At 40.4% G+C, this 27,048-nt stretch overlaps 1 protein-coding gene and 1 long non-coding RNA gene across 3 annotated transcripts in view; one reads left to right on the top strand and one right to left on the bottom strand.

The window, feature by feature from the left end:
- Positions 1 to 3,880, top strand: part of TECRL (trans-2,3-enoyl-CoA reductase like) — a 59,628-nt gene extending 55,748 nt beyond the window's left edge. For both annotated transcript variants that reach the window (XM_074540885.1, XM_005485359.2), the window contains exons 11-12: positions 97 to 142; positions 1,254 to 3,880. In XM_074540885.1, the coding sequence (XP_074396986.1) occupies positions 97 to 142; positions 1,254 to 1,381 (174 nt within the window). In that variant the 3' untranslated portion in view covers positions 1,382 to 3,880. The remainder of the gene's footprint in view (positions 1 to 96; positions 143 to 1,253) is intronic.
- The window catches only part of LOC102060434 (uncharacterized), a 338,547-nt gene that overhangs the window by 54,516 nt on the left and 256,983 nt on the right, over positions 1 to 27,048 (bottom strand). The gene's annotated exons all lie outside the window — the stretch shown is intronic.

The raw sequence follows: 27,048 nt of genomic DNA, 5'->3' as shown, positions 1-27,048 counted from the left end.
AAGTACCACACTCTTTTTCCATGGGGAGCTTTTGAAGACTTGCCATTTTGCTTTGCATAAAATATAGAACTAACTGTGCCTTTTTCTCTGCAACAGGCTGGGTCTTGGATTAGTTTCACGGTGATGACACAAACTCTGCCAGGTAAGTTTGAAACAGAATGAAGACAGCATTTAAAGTGTCTGTGGAAGAGAATTCTAGAAATCTAAGATTTGCCAAAAAAAGTTTATAGTATATGAAATATTGCCATCAAATTTGCCATATGAGATAAACCTCCAAGATGCTTGTAAGAGCAGCCTGCTTAGTGGAATCTGAGACTCTTGCTCAGTACTTTGCTGCATTCTTAGAAGACCTAAACACTCACAAAAAAATGTGGTCCCTGGAACTGAGCTATCCAAAACATTGAGTTTTTAAATTATTTTTCCATTTCAAAACAGAAACCTATAAAAACTACTTGTAAGAAGTAGCCCCACACAGTTTACAAATGGAAAAGTACGAATTTCAAAAGTGGGTTAAACTGCATCATGCAAAAAATAAATTGAAATTTTGTTTGAAAAGATGAAATGTTCTTGTGTTTTAGGCTTTGGTATGAAGATTATCTGAAAGTCTGGGGACAATGGAGGGCTGTCCCTACAGTGGCAGGGGCAGAAACATATGCAGCACACTCATTCTTGCTGTAATTGTCCCAGACATAGCTTAACTGGACACCAAATGGATGTTTCTGATTAACCACCTCCACATTAATCAAAGGATAATGAATTTGCAAAATGCAAATGCAGTAAAATGATCTCCTGTTTGGTGCCTGTTTGTTGAATCTGGCTGCTACTGCCTACTTGCTTTAGGGTCGAGCTCTCCCTCTACACAGGGAGTTAGAGCACTTCTCCCAGTCATGGTTGGGAGCCAGAGGTAGAAATAAAGAAGTGTTGTAGCTCAGAAGCTAACTAGAAGTATGGTCGAGGGAGGTCATGGGTATAGACAGCACCATGGCCAAGGATGCCTTGTGATATATGGATTTATGGTGAAGTCAGAGGTGGTACAGGGTGTGTCTAACAAATGTGAAGGTCATCTGTGCTAAATCTGAGGGGGAGGCTGAGCCTTGGGCTGATATATCAGCAACTGCTAGGCTGAGAGGAACTGCTGTGTTGTCTGCCCACAAAAGAGACTGCAAATATTTCTATAAACCCTACTGCATCTCCAGAAAGAGGCACTGAAATAACAAATGTGATCCTTTTCTTTGAATCTTTTCCCCTGCTAGTTGGCGTCTTTGCTTTCCTGATGGTCATCCAGATGTCTCTGTGGGCCCAGAAGAAACACAAGCTGTATCTGAAGAGATTTTACCCAGAAGTGCGGAGAAAAGCAGCTATGATCCCCATCATCTTCTGAGATTGCCACCAGAGTTAGAGCCTAAGTGAACACTTCAAGAGCCAACTCAGAGTAAATGAGCCATTTCATTCAGGAACGAAGTGGAACAGAGGAAAAACTATTGGATATCTTTTTCAGGAAATTAACAGTTCAAGATGAAGAGGTTTTAATTAAATGCAAAAATTTAGCTCTTGAATTCTTGGTTCCTGCTAAAAGATATGATTTAATTAGATTTTCTGTAATGGAGCTAATTGAAAAGGGACAAGAAAATTGCTTATATTGAATGCTAGATATTTAGCTGGTGTAAATGGGCACAGATGCTGCTAAAATAATGAACACGACTCATCTGCCACATTCAGGTATGGTAATTTTAAGGTTCAGTGTTAGAGGTTGAGAGTCTTTGGATTTTTTCATCATAAGATGTTTCACAGCCTTATTTTTATTGAACTGCACAGAAAAAGCACATTCTGCCTCAGCTCCTCTAAGGCATCACATCAAAGGATGACCACTATGCTGAGAACACTGTTTAGTCTAGCTTCACTAAGGTTTTTTTTTTTTTAATCAAATCTCATAACAAATTGTTTAATACAAATTGCCTTAAATTGCTCACTGAAGAGGACTGTCTTTCTTTTATTTTTAGGCAGGCAGATCAGCCCCACAATCCCACAAGGGGACTGCTTGTGACACCTTCCCATCTTGTAACTAATTTGGGGCATAACCTTGGGTACATCATTGAGGCTCACTTCCTTTCTCACACTGAACAGTCTGGAAATAGCAGAGAACCTTCTGCACTAACAAGTGTGTTCAGATCCCTTTGTTCAGTGCTGACTGCACCCAGACACCATTCACCTTTACTTGTATGAAGCAGTGTGGAATCCTTGGGCACAAGGTGAAACTGAGTGTGGCACAGGAAAGAGCTGCCAAATGCATTTCAGTCCATATCTGATCTGCCTCAGGTGGACACTGCTGACAGCTTCAGCTCCCCTTTGCCTTGGCCAGACTCTATCTGCTACTTTGCTTTCCAGGACATTATTTTTTAAGGGATTCTCCGGGCTTGTTGTTCAAGCCCTGGAAATACTGAGTAGCTTTCTTTGCAAATCAGTGGCACCCATGTCATGCAGGAGCACAATTTCAGTAAGGCAGAGTAAAAGAACCAGAACTGTTTCAGCAGGTGTCAGGATATGAAGAGTTAGGGCATTGAGTCCAGCTTTCATTCTATTTCTGTTGCACATTTATCAATACCTTTTGGTGCCCTTAGGCTGGTGAAAAAAATCTTGCCTAAAGAATTTTATAATCATTAGAGAAACACTGGAGTACACCAGCAAGGCAGGCAGTTTGTCTCCTAAAGGTGCTGTTATCTTTGCTCCAGCTCAAGTGCTCTAACAAAGTTAATTTACCTGGTAAATTTGGTTCACATCCCTCTTCTAATGTCTAACTTGCTACACTTATCCTATTAGCCACTGTAACTCAGTTTCATCTTTGTAATGTAAATACATCACTTTTCATATTTTTTAACTTGCAACCTGTGAAATAAAATTTTTATTCCTCGCAATGGAAAACCCTAATCAAAGTGAATATCTAGTTTTCCGACCCAGACTGCTAATAAGGATCTATTTTTGAAAAATTATTTTCTGTACTCTTTATTCAAATACTTAACCACAATATTTTTAAAACTTTTTTTTTTCAGACAATGTTAGATGTGTGAATACAGGCAGTTTTCTGTTTTTTTTTTTTTTAATCCAGCTACTGCAAGTCTCTTCTCTTCGTGTTTATTCAACATCTTATTTTAGCAATCTTAAAATTTAAAATAGTCCATGCAGGAGAGTAACTTATTAAAATCAATTACTTATCTATTAATCTTTTGATTGCCATGGCTGCAGCTTTAAGTCTGTTCAAGGCATGTTTCCAGTGGGATTCCAATTGCTAACAACACAGTTCCCATTCAATAGTTAGCTTAGGTGGAAGAAATACTTACAGAATTGTTAACTACCTGCTTATTAGTTGGTTATTCAGTGCATGGGGTGAGGGGGAAAAGAATTTTGGCTCCTGAAGTAAATGACTGAAGTTTTAAAGTAAGGTAAAAAGTAAAGTACAGGGCGAGAGCAAACACTAGGTAAGAACAAATGAAGATACATTGCAGAAGGCTGTCTCAGATAAACATGATAGATATTTTGAGTTTCACCAGTGGAGTGTTGATGAGCTAAAACTGCTCTGAACAGTGCTAAATGGCCTCACAAACAGCAATAAATCTAACTTCCTGCACCTTTACCTTCCTACACATCCTCCTCTGATTTTCAAGGCAAGTTCCATGCAATTAGAAAACGTAAATTAACTTCCTGGAATGGGGACAGGGTGCATATTCTGCTTCAAAACAAAAGTTTATAAAAATCACCAGTCTTGGTTTTGATAAATGTATCAAAAGGCCTTGCTTATAGAGCACAAAAAAACCCCAAACGAAAAAAACAAAAAAAAACCCAAAGCCCCACACAGATAAAATAAAAGTATTCCTATATAAAAGTATCAACAGTGATTTCAGCCCACAAGCACCATGCACATTTTCAACCAAAACAGTTGTCTTCACACAAACATTTTAAGGAGGAAGTTTCTCATAATTGCGCTGGTTACCTACAGAAAAATGCCTCATTAAGCTCTATATATCCGGGTCTTTCTCCTATGAGGGGCTGATGAGGAAGTAAGTGGTCAACTGCAAATTCCTTCATCTGTGTTTTTTCTTAAGTGCAGACCTCACTTGCCAGAGCCACCAGTGGAAGGAAGGCATGGGCAAGGCCACCCCATACCAGAAATCCACCTTCAAGGTCAAAGGAAGTCAATCTCCAATAAGAGCTATAACAGCTCACAGAGGCAAAAATTACCACATTCCTCACAAAAGGGAGGAGGGCAGGAGCACTGGGCAGCAGGAAAATCAAGTGGTTGAAGTTGGAAACATGATCTGGTTGGCATGAGGAGCTGCTACAGACCCATGTATGTGGCAATTCCTGCTTAACCCTCTTCAGGAGGGAAACCATCGGAATCAAGGGACCACAAATAAAGCAAGGTACAGGGACTAGACAGCAGTTTGGTCAGGAAATGTAAAAACAAACCAGATGGAGTATGAATAGATCCTTCCCGGCCTGCCCAATAAGGACTGTGTGAATGGCGTTGCCATGGGACTAAAGTATATCTCAAAATAATCCCTGTTCCACACACAGAGATTGCTCAACTTCCAGGTCTTTCCATGCTCACCCTGCAGTTTACAACTGGGATTTTGCTGGAAATCTCTACATGGATGAGTCCCATCTGTCCCAAACTATTCCTAAAACATTCAGATTAAGGAGTCTACATTCAGATCAACATTCAGATTAAGGAGCTGTTTGGATACACAGCTCTACATTTTTGTGGGTTGTTCTTGCCATAAAATGCCAACCTGGAAAAGAGCAGGCACCAGCTCAGGCTTTCTGGTGGTGCAGGGAGGCGTTGTGATGGGAAACTGACATGGCAGATGCTTCTGTACACAACTTGGCAGCCTATATTTGGATTCCCAGTTTGAAAAAGCCCTTAAGACCCAGCCATATGTTTGTCTTATACGATGGTTACCACATCTTCGCAGCTGACAGGAAAATGATCTCTGTGATTTCATCTTTCCATAGGGAAAGTGGAGCTCAAAAGGACACTGAAAGCAGGAGAAGTGAATAAAGGCAGATGGTCATCCTTTTTTAAAGTTGCTATTATCATCAAAATATCTTGTACTTTGCATTGTTTTGTATAAAGTAAGTGACTCCAAATTGGCTTTTATCACACTAGAAACTGAGATAAAACAGCCTGTTATCAAAGCAGTTCTCTGAAAGAGTGCCTGCAGTGTTAACTAAATATAATAAAATAAAAATCACTGAATGTGAAGACTTCTAAAGCACACTGTAAGAGGAAAAAAGCCATAGGAAGGCAAGAGACTATTTATCTATTTATAGGTTTAACAAGTGTTGCTGAACTAAAAATTAATTCAAACCATAAAAAGCTTTTCAGCAAGCTAATATTTTTTACATGATGCTTTATTGGGTTTCCTTTTCTGTACTTTCCTAGGCACAAGTGCTGCCTACAAGTGATATTCCTTGTCATTAACATTCATGGAAGCTTTTAGAGAAACACGCTCTATGCCTACCCCAGTGTTCAATAAATAAATGTACATGAAGAGTTGTGCTGTCACTGAACACAGATTAGTACTATATGAACAATATTTTTTTATGAAAGGTCTGTTTCAGCATAGGTGAGTGCACAGAGGCTGCTGTACAGCTACAATTAAAGGTGATTTTCACATCACAAATGTTCAGCATCACAGAACAATGTTTATGTTAATGGTCTCTGCACATCCTTCAGCCACCTGTGACTCGGACTTACAACTCTTTCTGCAGGTATCAGCTCCAAGAGCTGAGCTGTTCCCTGCCTTTATCCTGGTCCTGATGTTTGGTTATTCATTTGTGTAGCACACCAGAAACTGCCTCTCACCCAGTTCTTCCCTGAGAGGACATTTGAGAATACATTTATTTTTCCATCTTGTCCAGCTGGACGAACAGTTGTCCAGTGTTGCCCACTCTGTCACTGAAATAATCTGTGTTGAATTTCCTTGGAATGTAATAGTCAATCTAAAACCACTTTATCAAAAGAAAAGACAAGATAATGGGTCCTGAAATACGTATGCTTAGGTTCAAAAAAATCTGCCACATATTAACACCTCCACAATGCCCAGTCTTCTATTGTGTACCTACTTTTATGTAACTTCTGAAGTCTTTGAAAACTCAAGAACCAAGTATGAGAAAATCATTTATAGTTAAAAGAAATATGATAAGGCTATTCAATAATACTAATGAATTCCATATTTAAAAAAGCAAACTTCACATCTTTTGTCAAAGAAATCTGATTGTTAGCCAGTTTTTTCCTAACACATAGTATTATTCCTGTGAAAAAGTACTACAGCTCTATGACTGATTCCTTTCAGTATTCTGAGTACCTGGTCATACCCAATGGGAAAAGGCCTTTGTTTCAAAATTGCAGGTTTCACCATATGGGGACTCTTTTAAAGCACTACAAGACAGGATTCAAAGAAAACAGACCACCACATCAATCATTTCTAAAGCTCTAATTCATACTGAGAAGCTGATGAGCTTTCAGTTGATTGATGAAACTGTGACACTACGTTACAAAAGCAACAAATATTTGAAAAGGTGTCCCTCTCCTCAAGGTAAGAATAGGGAAAAAGGGGTACTTTTAATTTTTTCTATTAATATTATGAGGCAATTTCCAAAATTCTAGGGCATCTTTGCAGAAGAGACACTGATTAGAGATCTGGAAGGACCAGAATGTGGTTGCACTGTGCTTTTAGGGATTAGCAGCTATGTCTTTTTTGAAAGAAATTTCACTCTTTCTGACAACCGAGCTTGACAGAAATGGATTAAAGATGACACATTTCCAATATTGTATCTAATGAAAAACAAAGCACCTATTCTTGAACCAACAGGGAATTTTTGTCACATATACACACACACTGTATTCTTCCACCCTCTGGTTTATGTCATCTCTTTGTAGAGGGTGCTTTGCATTGGACTTGTAAGTCTGTCATTCAAACTCTTAATTACTTAGCTTTTAGAGCTTTGATATACACAATTATGTCACAGGAAAATCCCTTCATTTCAAAACACTGAGGATGTAGAATCTTTTATATACTGTTAACCAATTCCAGCCCTGTTGCCCCATATATGCACTAATACTTTGCTGCCATTTTTAGATATCATTCCAATGTGAAGCACAGTGTTCATCTATATTCAGAGACTTGTCAAATACCCCACCTTAATCCAGTTGCAAGCACAGAGCTAAATCTCAAAGCAGTGAGCTGCAATACCTGGCATTATCTGAGCCCTAGCTTCAAAATGCTTCTCCTTGCTTCCTCTGCTCTGGACTCTGAAGGGCTGGAGATACTCAGGCACTTCTCTCTGCAAAAGCAGAGGTGTAATTCTTCCAGGTCTGCATTAGTATCTTGTTATGATATTGTAAATCTTTAACAATAGAAACAGCAGCACTCTCCCCCATGTCTGACACATTTTCCTATTTAGCAGGCTCCAGCAGGCAAAAGGGAGATGGGCATTATGCTTTTGCAGATACAGGGACAAACTGAGCAGGACCATGGTAATTTGAGAACTACTTCTACTTCACTTAGGCTTCTGCTCAGGGGCTCAGCACCTTGGGCACCTCTCCCAAGAATAGGCAGTGCAATAAAGGTTTCCTGAAATCTAATAAAGGTGATCTTGATTATGGATCTAGAATTAAATAGAGTATATTTGATCGCATGCAAATATTTGCTGGAAGTTGTACCTCAAGCACTTTTGCACTGGGCTTGGAAATTTCAATTTTAGAATAATTGTCACTCACACACATGACAGTAATGCAAGTTACACAGCATGACCTGCTACTGGATCACAGAATCATGGAACATGCTGAGCTGGAGGGGACCCATCAGAATCATCAAGTCCGACTCTGGGCCCTGCCCAGGACACCCCAGGAATCGCACCCTGATATCTGGCCTGATAGCCAGATCCTTAAGGGCACACACAAGACTTTGACTGAGGGTGTGAGAGTGTGAGAGCTTTGCAGAGGGCATTCAGCGGTCATTCGCAGGAGTTAAAGTCCACACAGACTGCCCCACCCCAGTGCTGATGGTTCTGAATCCATGATGGACCAAAGCCCATCTCAGCCACTCCCTCTCAGAGTTCCTTTGCTGAAGGCCCTGGCCCTGACAGGCAGTTTGAGAAGTTTCACAAGTTCCCTCTTTGAGCTGCTCGAGTGTCAGAGATATGACAGGAGATGTGCTACAAGTGCAAGGCCAGGATGCTGAAGCCAAACGCAAGATGTGCTTGGCCATCTAAATAAGTAGCCTACCAAACACTTTTTCATCCTTTCTTGGGTTTCTGTGGTTGAGATGACCCCTGAGGTATTAAAAAGTTCTTTTTCCCAGCCCTGCAACCGAAGAAGTTGAGATTCGTCAGTTCTGCTTTTCAATGTTGTTTATTTTTTCTTATCTATCACATTCTTTCTCTGACCTGCTGAGATCTGTCCAGCAGGTTGGGTTGTGGCACAGCAACTGCCCTTGGGGTGGTGTTAACTTTTTATAGTAAGAACTACGTGTACTTTATTTACAATAATTTTCCAATACCTATCACCTATGTTAGGCAGTCTGTCTCTACTCTAAACCAATCCAGAAGTGCCACCATCACAGCAGAAGATGGAGGACAAGAAGAAGAAGAAGGACAGGACACACCCAGATTCCTCCATCTTGCTTCTTGAACCCCCATTCTAAAACCCCAAAATTCTACTTTTTCACCCTGTGACAAACTAACTATCATTCTACTCAAACTCTTGTGGCTTGTAAATCTTCACACAAAGTTGGTCACTGTTTCCATGGGCTAAAATCGAAGGCACAGGTGTTTTTGACTCAATGCCAATGTCACTGAGCCCTTTGCTGGAGTCTCGAATCACCCAGGGCAGTCAGAGGAATGTCCTGGGTCCCCACAATCCTTGAGCAAGCAGTTGATGTTTGCTGCTCATTCCTTGGGCAATTCTTTCAGTCCTTCCCAGCCTGTTTCATTCAGGTACACATCTGACTCGCTCTCAGTGGCAGAGGACTGCCCAGACCAACAGAAGCGAGGGCAGAATCCACTGCCATCAAACACTCAGAAAAATGCCTACTGTTATTTACTGGCAAACAGCTCATTGCAAGAGCACTAAATCTGGCCATGTGTAAGGCAGTATGGGGCAATCTTGCCTATGGCAGTTCTGGGGCCTTGGGACTGCAGATGCATGTATCATCCAACAAGAATACCTAAACAAGTAAAAGGAAATATCTTGTGTAATTACACCGCTCTGATATAATTAGATGCAAATAATGCATTATAAAACATGTGGACAAAACGCCCAATTCTCAGCAGCTCTTCAAGCAGTCACTTTTTAGATATCATTGAGCAAACAGAAATAAAATCAAATCCTTTAGTGCCCACAGACGTAGAGTTGACATACACAATCAATAGGCAGTTACAAAGAGAGAAAAACTGCAGGAGTTTTCTTATTTGAGATAAGGAGCAGGGGGAGGAATTTTGCTTTGCATCCCCCCAGTTTCAGCAGAAAAAAAATTTCTCTCTCTTTCAGAGAAAATAAAATTGATTCATTGGTTACAGTGCAAGGAGATGAGCATCTCCAGCAGAAATTAAGGGCACAAAGAAGGTCACAATACATAAAATTTCAAGCAGCAGCAGACAGAGCTGGCTAAACTGACTGCCATTTTAACTGCAGTCATTGATAAAATGGTCACATTAAGAGGCAGCTGAAGGATGGTCAAAAGGTTAAGCCAGGCAGGCTGGTAGAGAAAACATAAAAAACGTCCTCTGCCACAAGAAATGTCTGCAGATGGGGCTTCTCCTGCTGCTGTCCTCATGGGGAGCAGGGTGGGAAGCTCAGGGCAAGTAGGGGTCCTGCTGATGCCTTGATCTCAAGTAGGACTTGTCATCTGAAGCCAACAAAGGTTAGTGGTACCAACAGTCAGACCTGGTATTTGTATTATTTCTAGAGCTTCTAATGATTTTCCCTGCAACGCTTTCTCTCCATCTCATTTTCCTTCATCCCCAGAGGATATAGTATATGTCTTTATGTCACAGCAAAATATTCTACAGCTGTAAGTAAAGAAAGCCATCTGTTCTTTGAAAATAAAATGTCTCAGCTAGGATTTTTTTGGGTTAGTTTTTTTTTTCCAATTAATACAACCAATCTATCAGGTTACTTGCATGTCACACACAGCTGAAATATTAAGCATTTCAGCATAAGCTAGGGAAAAAAAAGTTCAGTCAATCCAAAGATCACTGCTTTTCTCCCTTATGATTTTTGATTTGCAAGAAGTATTGAATATTTATGTTTACACCAGGAATAAAAATATACTACTTCCCAATGTGAGCCTCCTTTCCAAATATTCATTTTAGGAATGAGTTGCTCAGTGTGCTTCTTTCTCTAAAAGCAAGAACCATTTCCTTGCTAATTACTGTAAATTACAAGTGCAAGGGGCAGCATTCCCTTGTTTTCTGAGGAAAAAAAACCCATGTGGGCTGAATGCTGCAAACTGGAAAACGTACTGTTCGATTTCCCCAGCAGAAAAAACCCGAACTGCTCTCTACATGGGAGTTTGACAGCTTGAACTGTGAGTGAACCAAACTTGATGCTTTAGACCACTGAAAAGTCAAAAGAGCAGCAGGAAAATTCAGCTTGCTGCCAAGGGGGAAAATCTGGAAAGCTCTGATCTTCTATTTAACAGTAGAAGAACATTCTACATTCTACAGAACAATAGAATATGTAATGTGGCACAGGAGTATGAGGGGGAAGAGTCTTTGCCATAACTGAGAATTTTTGTACACCCAAACTTTTGCTCCCAGGGATAACCAGGTGGTGAGATGGGTCAGGCATTTCCCCATTCCTCACCTGGGGGTTCAGCCACAAGAGGCTCATTGCAGGGCCACCAGTGTGCATGGCTGCACAAGTGCCTCAGGGCAAAAAGGGCTGAAAGCACCAGAGACACCAAAGTGTCCCTCTACTGAGCAGGCAAGCCTTTCCACTCCAGGAGAGCTGATATCCTTGAAACTCTGCCCCATCCCTCACATTCCTGTGCCACTGATGGTGCATTCCCCCAAAACAAAAGGTGCCCACAGTTGCAGATGGCCATTGTAATCTCCCTGAATGGCATAAATAAAATAGATGGATGCAAGCAGACTAATGATCTACCCTAGGATGGCTGGTTATAATGCATTGGAAAGAACAGCTGGCTGTCAGCAACATATTTATCAGGAATTTAAAAGACAACAACAGCCATATAATCCAGAGGATTTAATGACAGAGTGGAATGAATGCTGAATAAATGCTCCTTTCGATAAACTCACAAACATTTGGGCGATGCAACAGTGATTTATATTCTTCTGGGAGAAATAAACAAATTAAGGATTTCACGGCCTTGTGGAGACCAGATTTTGTAAATGTGAATTTCTGTGTACTTTCAGATTAACTTTATCTCTCTTGGTATTAGTGGAAAACAAACCATGGCATTTTCAACTCACTAGAAACTCCAATCTTTTGCTGTTCAGCTTGCTTGTTATTCTGTCCTCCTTAAATCAAGTAAGGAATGTTAGTTGCACACTCAAAATGTATTGTGGAACAGAATTTTGTACCTGATCTATAGTGAAACCATACTAAAATTTTACCTTTATGAATATCAAAAATGTTTTAGCAAAAGTTCAATTCTTACACTGTCAAAATGTTTCTTTACAGCATGGTAGAATCACCGGAAGGTGATTCATAAGGCAGAGTATGAAAGTTGCATTTAAAAATTACTAATCATTCAAACTAATACAAATAGGCAGCACTATTGGTGGATAAAATAAAACTATTAGAGAAAACTGTGTCGAGCAGGATGATGCAGCCTTTCCTGGATGCAGCAGCACGACACAGAGCACTGCCTGTTCTCAACTCAATAAACCCAAGCATGCATAAATTAATCCCTCTATGCGCACCCTGCAGCTAAGCAAACCCTTGAGTCTGCAAGTGGAGAGAAGCTCTTTGGTAAGGCAGCACTGAGTGAGAGAATGATGAATTGCCACTGAATTTTGGCCATCAGGTATGGTGTATCAAAGGGATCTAAAACAGAAGTAAGGAAACTCCTGTCCCATCCTGTGGGTGCTGTTAGGATTTGAAGTGTATCCCATATGGATCCCCTCATTAGATCAGAGAATTTCAGAAGGAGAATTTCTCCTTCTGAATTTGTGACTTGGCGTGGGGCATGGCACTGCCCAGATGGCTCTCCATAGTCTATTGTGGGTCAGAAAGTCCTGCATACAACATAACATTACAAATAAGACATTGTCAACATCACAATAGTGGATCCTGCTATTTACTGACAAAATCCTTTTCTTCTTAGCATAAGATATTGTTGCTGTCTTTTGTTGAAGTCCTTACTGAAATGCAACTCCCTTCATCTTGCCTCATCATCAGAGCTTCAAAACTTCAGCTGCAAACATGCATCATTTTCACTGTTCTGAAGAAAGTTATCTGTACCCTAACTGCTACCTGCATTGTTATTAATCTGCAATTCATGAGCTTTCAGAGCTCTCTGGTTGCCATCCTGAGCCAAGACAGTCACACACATACTTAACCCCAAGCAGACTGCAAGCCCCACACAAATCAATGGGCTAAGACTCCTGCAGCCCTCAGTGCCTGAAATTTAATGCTGAAAGCAGTATCCAAACTCTTCCCCTGCCCACAGTACTCAGCTGTACAGAAAGGACAGTCTTTTAGCACTGGTAAAAAGTTCATGAGCTCAGCAGAGGAATAGTGTTTCAAGTTCACCAAGATGCCTATTTCTCTTTCTGACTGCTGAAAGAAGCAATGGTCCATATTTCCCACCACATGCTCCATTCCTCCAGGCAATCCAAAGTCTCTTCCTGTTTCCCATATGTGGACCCACTGTTGCCTATTAGTTGATACATTAGCACTTGACTCAAAGACCAGGAGATCATTATAATAGATTCTGTAAGCAAAAATATAAAGGAAAACAATCCTTTATTCCCTTCTGAGCATGAGGAGAAAAGGCAAATAATGTATCCAGGTATAAGGGTGATAAGTCTTGAGTTATGGAGGATGACATGGAAAGAAAAAAATCCTTCTAGATTTTCATTACCAACTCATTTGAGATAAACTGTAGGAACGATAATTTCTTGGAGGGGAAACTAACTTTGTACAGTTAAGTCTTTGCTGCCAAGAGCAAAAGATAAGAATGACCTTTGCTGTTAATGTATTTGTCTTTCCATATCCATTATAGACAGTGAACCCAGTCTATTAGCACCATTGGTCTAACACTAAAAGTCAATTTGATTTAACCATACTTGCTGGCACTGCAAACTGCCTGACTATCACTCAATTAGAAAAGAGACATTAGCTCAGGTGTTGCATAGGATCTAACTGCTCTTTCACCTCTGTAATGTACCTGAGATTCCTCTTTAATTCAGTGTTCTGCAATCAGCTGGCTCTAAATCAATCCAGCATTGTCAAAAGCATATGGGATCAAATGAAAATGCAAAATTTAAAATACAAATAACCATTGAAGGTAGATTTTAAATGCTAGTGCCATATCATTATGGCAAAGTTGATATCATTTGCAGCAACATTAAAGCAAGTGTTATTAAGAGAAAATGAAGCATTTGTCAATGAGTGTTTTTAGTGTCATTAGAGGTCTTAGAATTAACACACTTGCAATATTTTGACTAAAACAAGCTCATTCAAAGGCTCTTTTTAGCATATTAGCATCTTGTTAGACTTTGAGGATGTTTCAGATCTTCCTTCCTCTACTAATAAAGGAAGAAATTAAATTCCAGCCAGCACATTACAAAACTGTGGAAGTGTACTATTTGCTGTTGCTTGTACTCAATATACAAATATCAGCCTTTTTTTGGCTGGGAAATATAAAATTTTATTTCCAGGGTCCCAAAAGGAAATATGAGCCAAGTTCTGATATCCCCAGTCATTACTGAGGAATTTTTTTATTATATTAACTACCCATTATCTTTTATAGGGCCATTTCTTCAGCGAGTATGCACCAGCTGAGATTAGAGGTCTGCCTCCACCATCATAAAGTTAAAACAAGCTGTGAATATCACAGATGGGCATACATTTATTGTGAGAGAATTTTTTGAATATTCAATTTCAGGAGAAAACTTGTGAAAACCAGTCCGAGTTCTTTGCAGAGTCCTCATAAATACATTGCTCTGTCTCATCTCCATGCACCTATAGTGTCTTGCCTATCTCAGTGGATATCTCAGTGCAGGAACACACATGGAAAACGACACACACTGCACACAGTGCCAAGAAGGATAGATTCCCCCCTGCAGGAACAGACATCTGGATTTTACTCCCAAACACTGGTGTCTCAGCACCTTTCCTGGACCAGCCCAAATCCTTGTTTTTCTCACCCTCTTTAATACAATGCTTTTTTACAGAGCTGCTTCAAAAAAGACGGCATTTCTGCAGTACACAGCAGAGGGACACTTTCACCACAGGTTTAAAAGCAGATTTAAAAGTTAATGTCTAGGTCTGGCTGCTCATCTCCTGGTGTTCTAATAAAAGCCCATGTTGCACCCAGACTACCCCTTTACCAAGCCCTAGAAATGGAAGTGTGGTGTCAGGGAAAGGGTCATGAGCCCAAGAGAGATTTGGGGCACAGCTGTGGGCAGCCTACCTGGTGCTAACCAAGGTATACACTCCTAACCCCTGCATGTATTCATAAAGTTACAAAAACTATGAAATAAATAAAATAATAAATAAAATTGGGCAGAAATTCATGTTGGGCAGCTCTACCTTACTGAGCGTCGACCCTTTCAGCTGAAGAAGGTCTGACTTTGTGGCTTTATTGCTCAATTATGAAGTTAATCAAAGAACTAATTGAGCTTGGTCTGCTTGGTCTTTGGAGCCTTTTCTTATGGATTAGCTTTTATTAGAGCTAACAGAGGACATGAGGAAGGCTGTAAAGGGCAAGGAGATGATAAGCCTAATATGTGAGAGGAATGATAGTTGTACGTCATATTTGTGCAGACAAAATTGGGTTCTGGGAAGGAATATGACAGATCCACGTACCTTTTAAAGACCTATAACCTGCATGGCATTTGAAACCTTTCTTGCAGTGTTCTGCCATCTCAAGTGTTCATTTCTGTGCTTTTCTAGCCTCTCTGCAGCAAACCAGTGCCTCATGGGAGTGAGAGGTTGCATCCGTCTGTCATGGTGACAAGTAAAGACTGTTCCTCTTCTTTTACAACAAAGTGATCTCAAGGAGAAAACCTGAGTATCAATGTGATATTAAAGATCTGCATCTACAATAGCATTTACAAGAAGAAAAAACTTAGACAAAAGGGGCCAAGCAGTAATATAGATGGTACAGAAGGATGATTTCTTAAAGATGTCGTTCAAAGTGAATTTGCTTTGTTGGATGTGGGCTTCAAAATGAAGGCACATGATTAAGTTATGTGAAAAAGGAGCAATGAGTTACAGTTCCTGACATTTTTGTGCTATTTTTCTCTAACACTAATATGGAGAAAAATATTGTTCTACACTTCAGAGCAATCAGAATACTTTATCTTTTAAAACTGTTTTGGAGAGCGCATATTCTGCAAATGTCTTAGCTCATACTGGATAATGACGGGTAAATGAAACAGAATTTCATGCTTTCTAAAATGTAAATATAAGGAGGCGTTCTTTTCTCTCTCCTAGTGATCATCCTATGCTACAATTACCTTCCTTTTGGCTGTCTAAATAATATTCTCTTGATGAAAGGAAAGTGCTTATGGGAACTTCTATCACATGGTTACAAAGGAAGAAAATATCTTATTTAATGCAAAACAGCCAGAATTCAAAGGGAAAAAATTGAAATTGAAGATGGTCCCTTACTGTGGGATTTTTCCTCATCTTTGGTCTGGTATGAGACAGGAGCTATCAACTGGGATATACCCATTTAGTGCAAAGTTCAGAGTCAGGTGTTTGGGCACACACATTCACCTCCAAAGGCTGATGCAATACAAGCCATTTTGGTGGTCCTGATTTTCTCCTTCCAGCAGATAAGAGTATGATCTTCTACAGAAGGCAACCTGGGAAAACAGTGACTGAAGTTTAGGGGGCAGTGTTTGCCAGCTCTGTGCAAAAATAAAAACTCAAGTGGACACAGGTGAAGGACGATTGAAAAAATGGTGAGTTTGCCTCTCTCGAGTGCACTGTGCGTTCGTCTTACTGAGCTGAGCAAAGCAGAAGCTGAGAGAGATGTGACTGAGCTCTGGTGAGTGCCTAACTGGGATGAGACAGCACGGCCATCTGTGATAGCGGCAGACAGAACTCAATTGATCCTTTGCTGCCCTATTTTTCCATATTTATTTTCTTGGGGGGATTACTATTTATAGAAACTACTCCGCTTTGTATTCTGGGATGCTATTGAAGCTTTCAAATAAATATAGGGATGCCTATGGGTTAGATGTCAGCCTTGTTGGCCTTAAGTGGAAGGCCAACAAGGCTGACATCTTACTGGGAGTCTGATATTGTCCACCCAGCCCGGAAGAAGAGGTGGACAACTTATTCTATATGCAGCTGGGGAGTGTTTCAGGATCACCATCCTTTGTTCTTCTTAACCTACCAGACATCTGCTGGGAACTTAACACAGCTGAAAAGAGGCAGCCCAGGAAGCTCTTAGAGTGTGTGGCAGACAAATTTTGTCTCAGCTGGTGAGCAAGCCCACTAGGGGAGGGACTGTGTTACACCTGCTGTTTGCAAATAGAGATGGGCTGGTGGGACATGAGGTGGTTGGAGGCTGCTTAGGGCACAGTGATCATGAAATTATAGAGCTCTTGATATTTGGTGAAATTAGGAGGAACATCAATAAGATTTGTACACTGGACTTATGGAGGGCAGACTTTGGCCTGTTTAGGAGACTTATTCAGAGAGTTCCATGGGAACCAGGCCTTAAAAACAAAGGAGTACACGAAAGGTGGGCGTGCTTCAAAACAGAGATCTTGAGGGCACAGGAACAGACTGTCCCTTGTGGTCAGGTGGGGGCTGGTCTCTTTCACCAGGCAGCAACTGACAGAACCGAGGGAAATACAGGTTAGATATTAGGGAAAAGTTTTTTATGGAAAGAGTGATAGAGTACTGGAACTGTCTGTCCTGGGAGGTGGTAGAGTCACCATCCCTGGAAATGTTTAAAAAAAAGATTGGATGTGGCACTCAGTGCCATGGTTTAGTTGAGGTGTTAGGGCATGGGTTGGACCTGATGATCTTGAAAATCTCTTCTAACCTAGTCATTCTGTGCCTCAGCAGGGCAAATGCATGCTTTGGTGAAACAAAGCCTCTGGATTTTGGACCCAACCACATGCCCTGCACAGTATAAGAGTATGCATACCTCAACCTATATGATTCCCTTAAAGTCAATGATTCCCTGCACAGTACAAAACAGTGGTTCTCAGATACTAATGTCATGAACAGAAATATAGAGCAGAAGGGACAGCCCTTTATTCTTTAATTAAATCATACAGCTCTTCAGCCATATCATACATCAAGCCTGGCTATAAAAATGGCAATTTTATAGTGTGTATAAAAAGAATAAAATGATTCACAGAGATTGAAGATCCATTTACAGCAAATGTATATGCCTGTCTGAGTACAACAGATTCCAAACAGATACATTACTGTGACCCATAAAACTACTTCAGTAGCTTATTTACTGTAACTTTGGGTGACATTGTCACAGATTAATAGTTTTGTAAAAGGTTTAGGTGCATAAGGTCATAATCTTGAAGAGATTTGTTTCTGGTCAGATGTGTGATGTTGGTGTGTAGTGAATGACCATTTCAATTCTTTGATATCCATTATCATGTCTGCCTATTGTTAGGATGGGAAATGAGTGGGTGAACATCAGAATAGTTTGGGAAATTTAGGACAAACCTAATTTGAATATTTTGCACCTAAACTTTTGAACCTGAAAACTTGAAAGACAAGATTTAAATGCAACATAAATGTGACCAGTTTAAAAAAATTATGAAGTTTAAAATGCAGATGGGAATAAGAATTTAAATGCTGTAATCTCTGAAGAGAACCAGCAATCAAAGTCTAATATCCTCATATTGTGCCAGATAATGAAATATTAAGCTGGAGATAATAAGATTTCTTCAGCATAGTTAAACCTATGAATGAACAGCTCAAGTGTTTTATATAAGAAAAAGGTTATATGTCAAGGATTCTGAAGACTGAAGAAAAAAGCCCCAGCCCATTTACTACAAACTCTCGTCACTCATTCTGCTCTAAAACTGTGGCACAATTTAAAGCATTTCAAGAAAGACAGCTTCACTGGTGTGTACTGATGGGGACTGGGAATGCCATGGGCATTTTTTATCTAGTTTCCCTAAGGAAACAAAGGCTATGTAATCACCCTCTTTGTGTATGCACATCTACATCTTCCCCAGTAAATGCGAACATTTCCATCAAGTTTGACAAAAAGGCAGAGATCTTAAAGACAGTAAATTCCTGAAAAGATTCACAAAACTGGCAAAGCTAATAGAGAGATATATGAGCAGCCTCCAACTGAAGGAACAGATGTGGCTGAGTCACCTCCAGCAGCCTCTGACAAGCCAACACAAAAACTTTGAGAAAACCAAATTAAATCCATCCCACCACCCCTGAAGTTGCCAACTCTTTAATGTGCCAGTGAGGTGCAAGGATGCTGGTGAGGTAATTCCTGCCCTGACGTCCATGGCATTGGATTTCTGTGGTCATTCACCAAGTGGTTTTATATTTAGAACTACAAGGAGGGGGTGAGTCCACTATGGAGCAGAAAGAATAAAAATGAGCTTTACACTGCAAAGGCAATTTCAAAAGAGAAACATTTCTCCTGGAGTCTTACAGAATGCTGTGAGACAAGGAGAACTCAGTGAAACACAGCTCCCTGACTCCTTAAACTTCATGTGTAAATCTCAGAGAACCATCTTAGTGAAAGCTTTAAAACTGAAACAGGAATTACATGCACAACCCCTGTAGATCACTTCAAACATCCATGGAGTGAGTTTCTAAGGCTGAGCTGACAGAAAGAGGCCCTTGCAGAGGAGAAGAACAGTGATGAGGACATCGGCACAGAACCCCAGCTCCTCTGGGACTTCTCCCACCTTCCTGCACTCTGGACCCTTGCATCCAACAGGTTACAAGTGGGCCACTGCATGCAGCAGCTACCACTGCTGCATTTTCTACCAATGTCTTCAATGCCTTTTTTTCCCTAATCCTGCTTTATGACAGATATTTGCTCATTTTTACAAAACTGGTATAGATATTTTGCCAATTTTCAATGCCCTTCTAATGCCTTTGAAACCATAAACTATCAGTGCTATAATACTGTGCTCAGCAACCTGCTGTATAAAGAATGAAAAAAGAACAATCTTCCATACAATTTTTCAAGATGTGGTAAATTGTTAACACAATGAGGTAAACAATGATTATTCATGGAACAGGTTTTGAGTGTATGCTCTCTTTTACCTGTTTATGAATGCCTATGCTCTCTTTAACTAATACAAATATTCATCTCTACCTCATCACAAACTACAACTGCCCATCAATTTATCTCTTTTCTTCATCTGCATTTTTGCATGATCCCTTTAGGAGACAAATTGTGGAGGGGCAGAAGTAGAATTCCTTAAAATATCAGCAAAATTGCTATAGAAAACGTGTGTAGAGAGTGTATATTTACACTTGTAACTGAGGTACATTTCTAGCAAAGGCAAAGCCAGGTTCTCTTGGGAACATATATGGTCTCTGCAAAACAGTGAATATGCTGGGATTTTTCTTCCCTTTCTAAAACAAACCACAGCACTGCATAAAGAATGTGGCAGATGGTTACTTCCTAATCGGCACATGAAATATCTTCCAGTTACAGAATTTGTTGCTTAATGTCTCAAAGTCCATATTAATTATACTCACTAACAGAGAGGCAGTACTGAAAATGACTGGATCTGGTTGTGAGCCTGCACTGTCTTCATTGTGGAGTTAAATTGTCACTCATAAAGCAGCTGAAAAGCTGAGACAATGAAATTTTGGCAGATGGTTGTTGATAACACAAGATGCTGGGTTGCTTTTTCTGCTGCAAATGACCAAGGGAAAAGCAGGTCATAAAATCTCCCATGGGTTTGGGGATTTGGGATTTTTTAAAGCATGGAATGGAATTTGTGCTTGTTTTTGAGGTGTCAACAAGGTCCACTATACCTTATCAGACTTCAAAACAAACTATAGGTGGTATTTGATTGTCATACAAGCTCTGTCCTGGTCTTCTGTCAGGGCTAAATACCAATAGCTTTCTATCAGTCACTGAACTGCAAGAAAATATGTTTTCAATACACTCATTAAGAAATCAGGTTAATTACACACCACACTCTTGTGAAGCCTTAAACCTGCCATAGAGAAACCAGTGATTTTATGATGCTGAAATGAAGAAAAATACCATGGCAACTTTCCTGTGCTATTTAATCACACTTACTTAAATTTTATCAGGTGCTTTTGAAGTAAAATGACAGGAAATAATCTATAAAAAAAAATGTGCTTTTAAATACAGAGACCTTGAATTTGAGTGTAAAAGGAAACCAAATCTCTAATTTAGTGGAACCAGTATGATTAAAAATAATTACATTTGTAAAGCGAGCATTTGGAGAAAAAATGATTAATGTGCTCAGTAATAACATCCATCTAATTTGTATAATGAGCATTTTCATCTAAAGCCATGTTTCCATTCAGGATATGAAGAGGTTTAAAAGGAAATAACTTAGTTAGCATCATCTACCCATATTTATTTCAGCATCCTGATTCTGAGTATGTCACGGCCTTGCAGCTCTGTTTGCCATTCAGTCCTTACAAAAAAACCCCAAGAAGAACAACTTGTAATTAAGTGTTTTAATTTATAGACTCATATACACTCCATGAAACATTAATTGTGGCAAATCAAAAGAAATACTAGACATTTAAATACTGATTGCTTGCCATGTCAGCAAAACCACAGAATTTAGCAACCTATATGGATATAAATTAATATTCATTAGAGCTTTATTAACTTTCCCTGATAACAACCTCAGAAAATATTATTTTTCTTTCTCCTTGTGGCTATAACTTTAGATTGTCAGCCTGTTTTTCTCCATCCCAGACTGACCTCTCTCTTTTTCTATGAAGCTGCGATTCATTGTTTTCATTGTAGGGGATGATAGAGGATGATGAACTGGAGCACTACAACTCTTTGAGTTAGCTTCCTAACAGGATGCAAAATGTGGAGTCACTTTATTTAAAGCAAAAGAGGTGTTGTTGCTTAGGACATGCCTCAAAAAACCTGCAGCATCCGACCCTTACAGTGCCAGCAAGCCCTGAGGGCCCTGTAGGTGTTCAGGATTGGCACCACCAGCACAGACACTGCAGAGGGTCAGAGCCCCCCTGCCTTCCTGCCAGATCCCAACAGGTGCTGTATGTGGCACACTTGCCTCAGAAATAGAGCACCGAGCTTCACCTGAGAGTTTATTCCTGCTTTCCAGACACCCTGCCTCTATATCTCATCCTAATTCCTGCTGGAAATAAAGAAGGGTTTGAAGGAGTTTTCCAGGAAAGCAGCCGCATAACTCACTGGAGTTTGTCCTCTTGAAGGCTAAGGGGTTTATTAGTTCCCATGAGCTGCTTTAGAGAATAGCTAAGAGCATGCACCAAACCCTCTGAATTTATCCAGGTGTGGTGGGCAGGGAGGAAGGGTGATCCAGAGAACAGATACAGGTCAGCTCTAGCTCTAACTTCAACATTCTTTTCTACTCCCTATAATTTAACTGTTCCTTATAGGGTGTGTCTCTGACCTAGTTCATTGCATTTCAAGTCAAATGCAAGAGAAGTTCCACAGGAAAACAGAACCTCATTTATATTACTTCTTTAATGCAGTGGTTGTTTAGAATAACTTCATTTCTATTCACTCCCTAAAGGTTTTTCAAACAAAATATGTTTTCCATTTGCTTGCTAACTGAATGAAGAGGAAAAGAAAACATTCACATTCAACCCAAATTAATGTAACACACCAAAAATGAGAATTCTGTTCTCAGTTCTTGTTTTTCAAGGAGACTTCAACAGGAATTAAAAAAAAAAAAAGAAAAGGTATTTTCCACAAACTTTCTTTAAGTGTGTCACGTTCTGTTTTCTGAATGCTTAATAAGACTTTCAAGCTTGCAGACTTATTAAACAAGACAAGGACATTGAATTTCTCCTGTGTCTCTAGCCTTGTCTATGCCAGAAAAGTTTAAATTTTTATGTTGTCTGACTAAGCTGGTTATACTTGTCTGTGCTCCCAGCACTGAAAGACTGAGAGTGTACAAAAGAGTTGCGAAAACATAATCTAATATTTTATGTGTTAGATGCCCAAGGTCAAGGGTGCAAATCCCTTACTCTGTGTGGTGGTGCATCAATGGAAAATTAATGGGGCTGTTAAATGTTAAGAGGTGTTTTAGTCACATTATTGTGCTTGCCAGCAGGGCACAGGGCTGAGATGCTATTGAGGGCACAGCAGATGATCTAATAGAATAACCTTGCAGGGAGCTCTCCTTCCTCATCTGAGGGGCAACAATCTGCCACAGCCTAGCTGGAGGAATTTCCTCCACAGAGATCTTATCCTTAATTTCCTCCACAGTGATCATATCCTTCATGCCTGCTGCAAGATAAACAGGAGTGCTTGTTGCTACTAAAGTCCCTTCCCCTTTTCTTCACACTCCCCTTGCAGAAGGAGAGAGGAGAAAACCCAGCCCCCACAGGTCTCAGCTTCTGCGGCTGCTTTGTAAGTACAGTTCCCTTTAAGAAAAAAAGGTCAGCCAGGATAGGAGAGCAGACTGCCATTTCTAAGGTAAGACAACTAAGAATCTGTCATGATCATTATTCAACTAATCAGAGATAACATCAGCGACCTCATTCTGTCAAAAAATATGTACAACAATGACCTCTTCCTTTATCAGGAGCAATGGGATACAGCCATTATTACTGTGTAGATAAGAAAGCACCCCCCTGCACAGTAATGTGTGCCCATGGCTTTTTCTAATGTCTCCCATTTCTCATGCCTGGCACATTTTGATTCTGGTGACAATATTATATTTAAATAACCTTGTAAAAATTTGCAGATGTACCTCACTGATGAGAATAATTGGTGATGGTGGGGTATGGTGTGAATTTGGGGAGGGCTGGAAACCCCATTTACTTAGGAAAGGACAGATGGCAAATGTGGCCTGGCTGCAGTTTAGCTGAGAAACCTGCACACAGGGTAATTGAACCATCATGTAGTACAAACTTCTCAGAAAATTGGTAGTGGCTTAAAGCTTTATTATTCTAGTTCAGAGTCCATGACCTGCATTTCCAAAGTGATTAATAAATTTTAAGCCATTTTAATAAATTTGCAAGGATCATTGTAATTTTACAGGCTTGTGCTCTGCGTAAGGCCAGGCCAAAGATCAATACCAAATAATCTCTGCATCGACCCTGTGATTCCTGACTGAGCACTAGGAGTTTGCTCTAGAGAGATGTCACAGAAAGATCATTCACCCCAGTTTGAGGTTAGCAGTTCCTTCCCTGTTAAACATTTCCGCTTTATTTATATACTCGTTTTGGCCAGCTTCATTTTCCAGCCAATTATTTTCATGATGCCGTTTTTCCCCCTAGAGATTTCTGGTATCAAAGATCCCTGCTGCATTTCTCTCTGAGTCAAAAGTTTTTGCAGCTCTTGTTTGTGAGGAGCTAAGTGGCAAAGACTTAATGTGAAATCAATGAACTCCAAATTGCCTTCTTTTTTTTTTTCTTTTTAACCCTTGCAGTGGACAGAAAAAGAGCTGGAAGGTTGAGAAGTAAGAGGTATGTGCAAAGAAGAATCCCTTCATGTGTTTTAAATTAAATTCATTAATGCCATTCTCATGAAAAACTTTTTCCTGCAAATGTTGTTTGATTAGGACTTCAAACTGCCTGCATTAATGACAAATAACTCTTCTGCAAGGTATTTACATGTTGTCTTGTCACTGCCACAGACAGCAACTTCATCAAGCGTGAGAAAAGAAAGAGGGAAAGCTTGGGGAGAGAATTCACAAACTGGGACTCTGTACTAACTGCAAATGATCATGTGGCATTGCAGGAGAAATGCTTCCAACAGGTGGCTCAGGAACACACCCCTGTGCCCTATTACAAGGGTTTGCCACAGGCAGATGTTTGCAGAAGTCACACATTCTGTTGGCTGGTACAATGCTCAGCTCCTTCCCTGAGACACCATTCCATGAGACACTCCACCCCATCCACTCAGGAGGAACCCCAGTGTGCATTCCTGGATGTAGAGCCTTGTGCTGATGGTGCTACAGGGGCAGTTCAAGTTATGGCACCACACAGTCTCACAGCATCCATATATGGGATTGTGCCCATTACTATTTTTCATTCTAATAATTCTATAATTTTAATTATTCTTTTTTTGTTTTAGTCAGAGATTGAACAGTTTCCTCCAGACTGCAGAAATAGATATTATATGCTAATCAGTCCAGTGAGGTTCCTGGGGGAGCTGTCAGATGTGTGACCATTTTGTTGCTGACTCCCTGTTTCCCAATGCTTTTGGGTATCAGTAAACACACTTGCAATTGGTTCAATAACAGAAATATGAGAGGAAAGAGATGACTGTAGACATTTTGCAGCAATCTACAGACATGCTGACATCAGGTATAACCATGTTCAAGCTCACTCTCAAAGACAGACCCACACTTCTCCCCCATGCCAGCAGCTCATTTCATCCCAAAACCCAAAGTTCTCTGAACCAGGAGAGCCAAGGTCACACTGAGCAGGGCGTGACCAAGTAAGGAACAGCTCAGTTCACTGTGCTTTGAGCTACAACCCTATCCAAACCAATAGTGTAGGCAGGGGTACAAATCTTGGGACTTCATGGGCTCATGCCCACATCTGCAGCCAGGCACCCAGAGATGCACCTTCCTGACGTGCTCCTGCCTTTCCCTCACCTCTCTCCTCCCTCCAGCACCTGCTCTGCTGAATCCCAACATCCCAATAAGGGCAGCATGGAGGCAGTTCCTTTTGTTGCTACCCCTAGGAGCCTTGTAAGACCACAAATGCTTACAAAGCACATCTACTGATGAGTTCAGGCCTTGACTGTCCCCTAAAAACCTTCTCACAGCACAGAGGAAACACTGTCAATCACTTGCGAATTCAAAGATGCAGGTCCAATCTGTGCTTTATATTAAAAGTTTCCTGCTTAAGCTGCACAAAATTCAGCACTGCTTGGAAGGCTAGATAGGAACTGTGATAAAGCCATTACAGATGCCCTAATAATTTTCTTTCACACCAATTATAAAGCTCCATGCCAACATGCAGTAACAACAGGTTGCCAATTAGGCACATTTAAACACTGAGCAGGAATTGAGGATATGCACTCTACAAGGCTGGAGGTAGAAAGGAGCAGTGAATGCACAGGCTGCGTGTGCTGCTGGCACAATTTGCTTCAAATACATTGGGTAGAAACAATGTGTATTTATGGAAGTCACAGTGGTCCCTGCTGCCCTGAGAATCTGTGAATCAATCAAATACTTGGACAGTACTTTCTTGGTCGTTGTACTGTGGGTGAGACTTCAGAGCACTTTCCATAAATTTGGCTTGGCTAAGCACAGGCAGAAGTGCTGCTCCATGGAAAAGCAAGGCATGGATGGAGAGCTGGATGGGCAGAAAGAATCCTGGCAGCAGGGTGGGAGTGCATTGGTATAATGTACACTTGTACATATGTTATTAATTTTACTGCTACCCTTTAAGCTGAGTACATTTGGAACACCAGCCACCATTGTGGTGGTACAAGCCATGTGGAGTAAATTCTAAAGAAGGGAATTAAAAATGCAGTTAATTTTTCCATGGGTTAGAGCTAGATTTTACTTGCTATACAGATTCCCAGGGAGACTCATTTGAGAGAACTAATGAAACATTAATGCCTGCAAAAGATTTTTAAGAGTGGTACTTTAGGAACTATTTGGCTTTGATGAAAGGTTTGACTGCCTGATAACCCTAGAGCCTGCAGTTATAGTACAATATTTATAAATGGAAGAGACATTTACAGCCTCATAAAAGCTTCTGTTTATTGTTATCAAATTGCAGTTGCACTGAAACATTAATATGTAGCTTAACCTGTTTCTTGTAGCTTTGTTATGAGAACTTATGAAGTAGCTGAGCAAGCACAATGGACAGAAAACTAGCAAATGCTAAATGACAGGGAAAATGCATGATAATGACAGAAGACAATCCAAACACTGGTACCACATCTGTAGCCTGCCTTTGGTTCTTGAGATATCCTGCTCAAAGCCACAGAAACAGTGCCATGTTTCCTGTGAGCAAGAATTGCCTTGCACTGACTGAATCCTCTGCTATTCTGGGACATAGCACAGATCACAAATCTCACTAAAACAGGTATAATCAGAGTACTGGGGAGAAAATGGGCTAATATGTTCTCCTGGACACCCTCCTGCTTGGCAGATATGAATTAATTTCTCCCTTGGATCCTGCAGTGACTTGTTCTGGAATCGTGCTCTACTTCTGCATGTGCAACTACAGGGACTGAATAAACCTGCAAGAAACAGCATCTTATTTGACTGAGTAGACACACATCTTGATCCTGAAATGTGTAGGGTTTGGTGTGGAAGCTGGGTGATGCGCTGTCCTGGACATCTTTGAAAATTTCCAATACTCAGGCAAGTTTTGACTATGAAATCAATATCTTGGAAATACAGCAATCAATACAGCAGGATAATGGAAGGAGGGAATGGCTATGAAAACTTTTTTTGCCCCTGTTCCACCTGGTTAAGCAGCACATTTGACACAGAGCAGCAGCCTCTGTACAGCTGCTGGTGGATCAGAAATAGCATAGTGCTTCATTTTCCTCTCTGATGGATATACATACACATGGTAGGCTCTGAACAAATGTATTTCAATTTAAAACATTATGAGTTCATCAAGGATTGCAGATCTGACATTGATGCTTTTATTGTCAAATCAGTTCAGCATATAACCTCACTCCTTCAAGGGAAGCC

Source organism: Zonotrichia albicollis, chromosome 5 (genome assembly GCF_047830755.1).
Source record: "Zonotrichia albicollis isolate bZonAlb1 chromosome 5, bZonAlb1.hap1, whole genome shotgun sequence".
Classification (NCBI taxonomy): Eukaryota; Metazoa; Chordata; class Aves; order Passeriformes; family Passerellidae; genus Zonotrichia; species Zonotrichia albicollis.
Note: the sequence above shows the minus strand (reverse complement) of the source record. Positions and strands in the feature narration are given on the sequence as shown.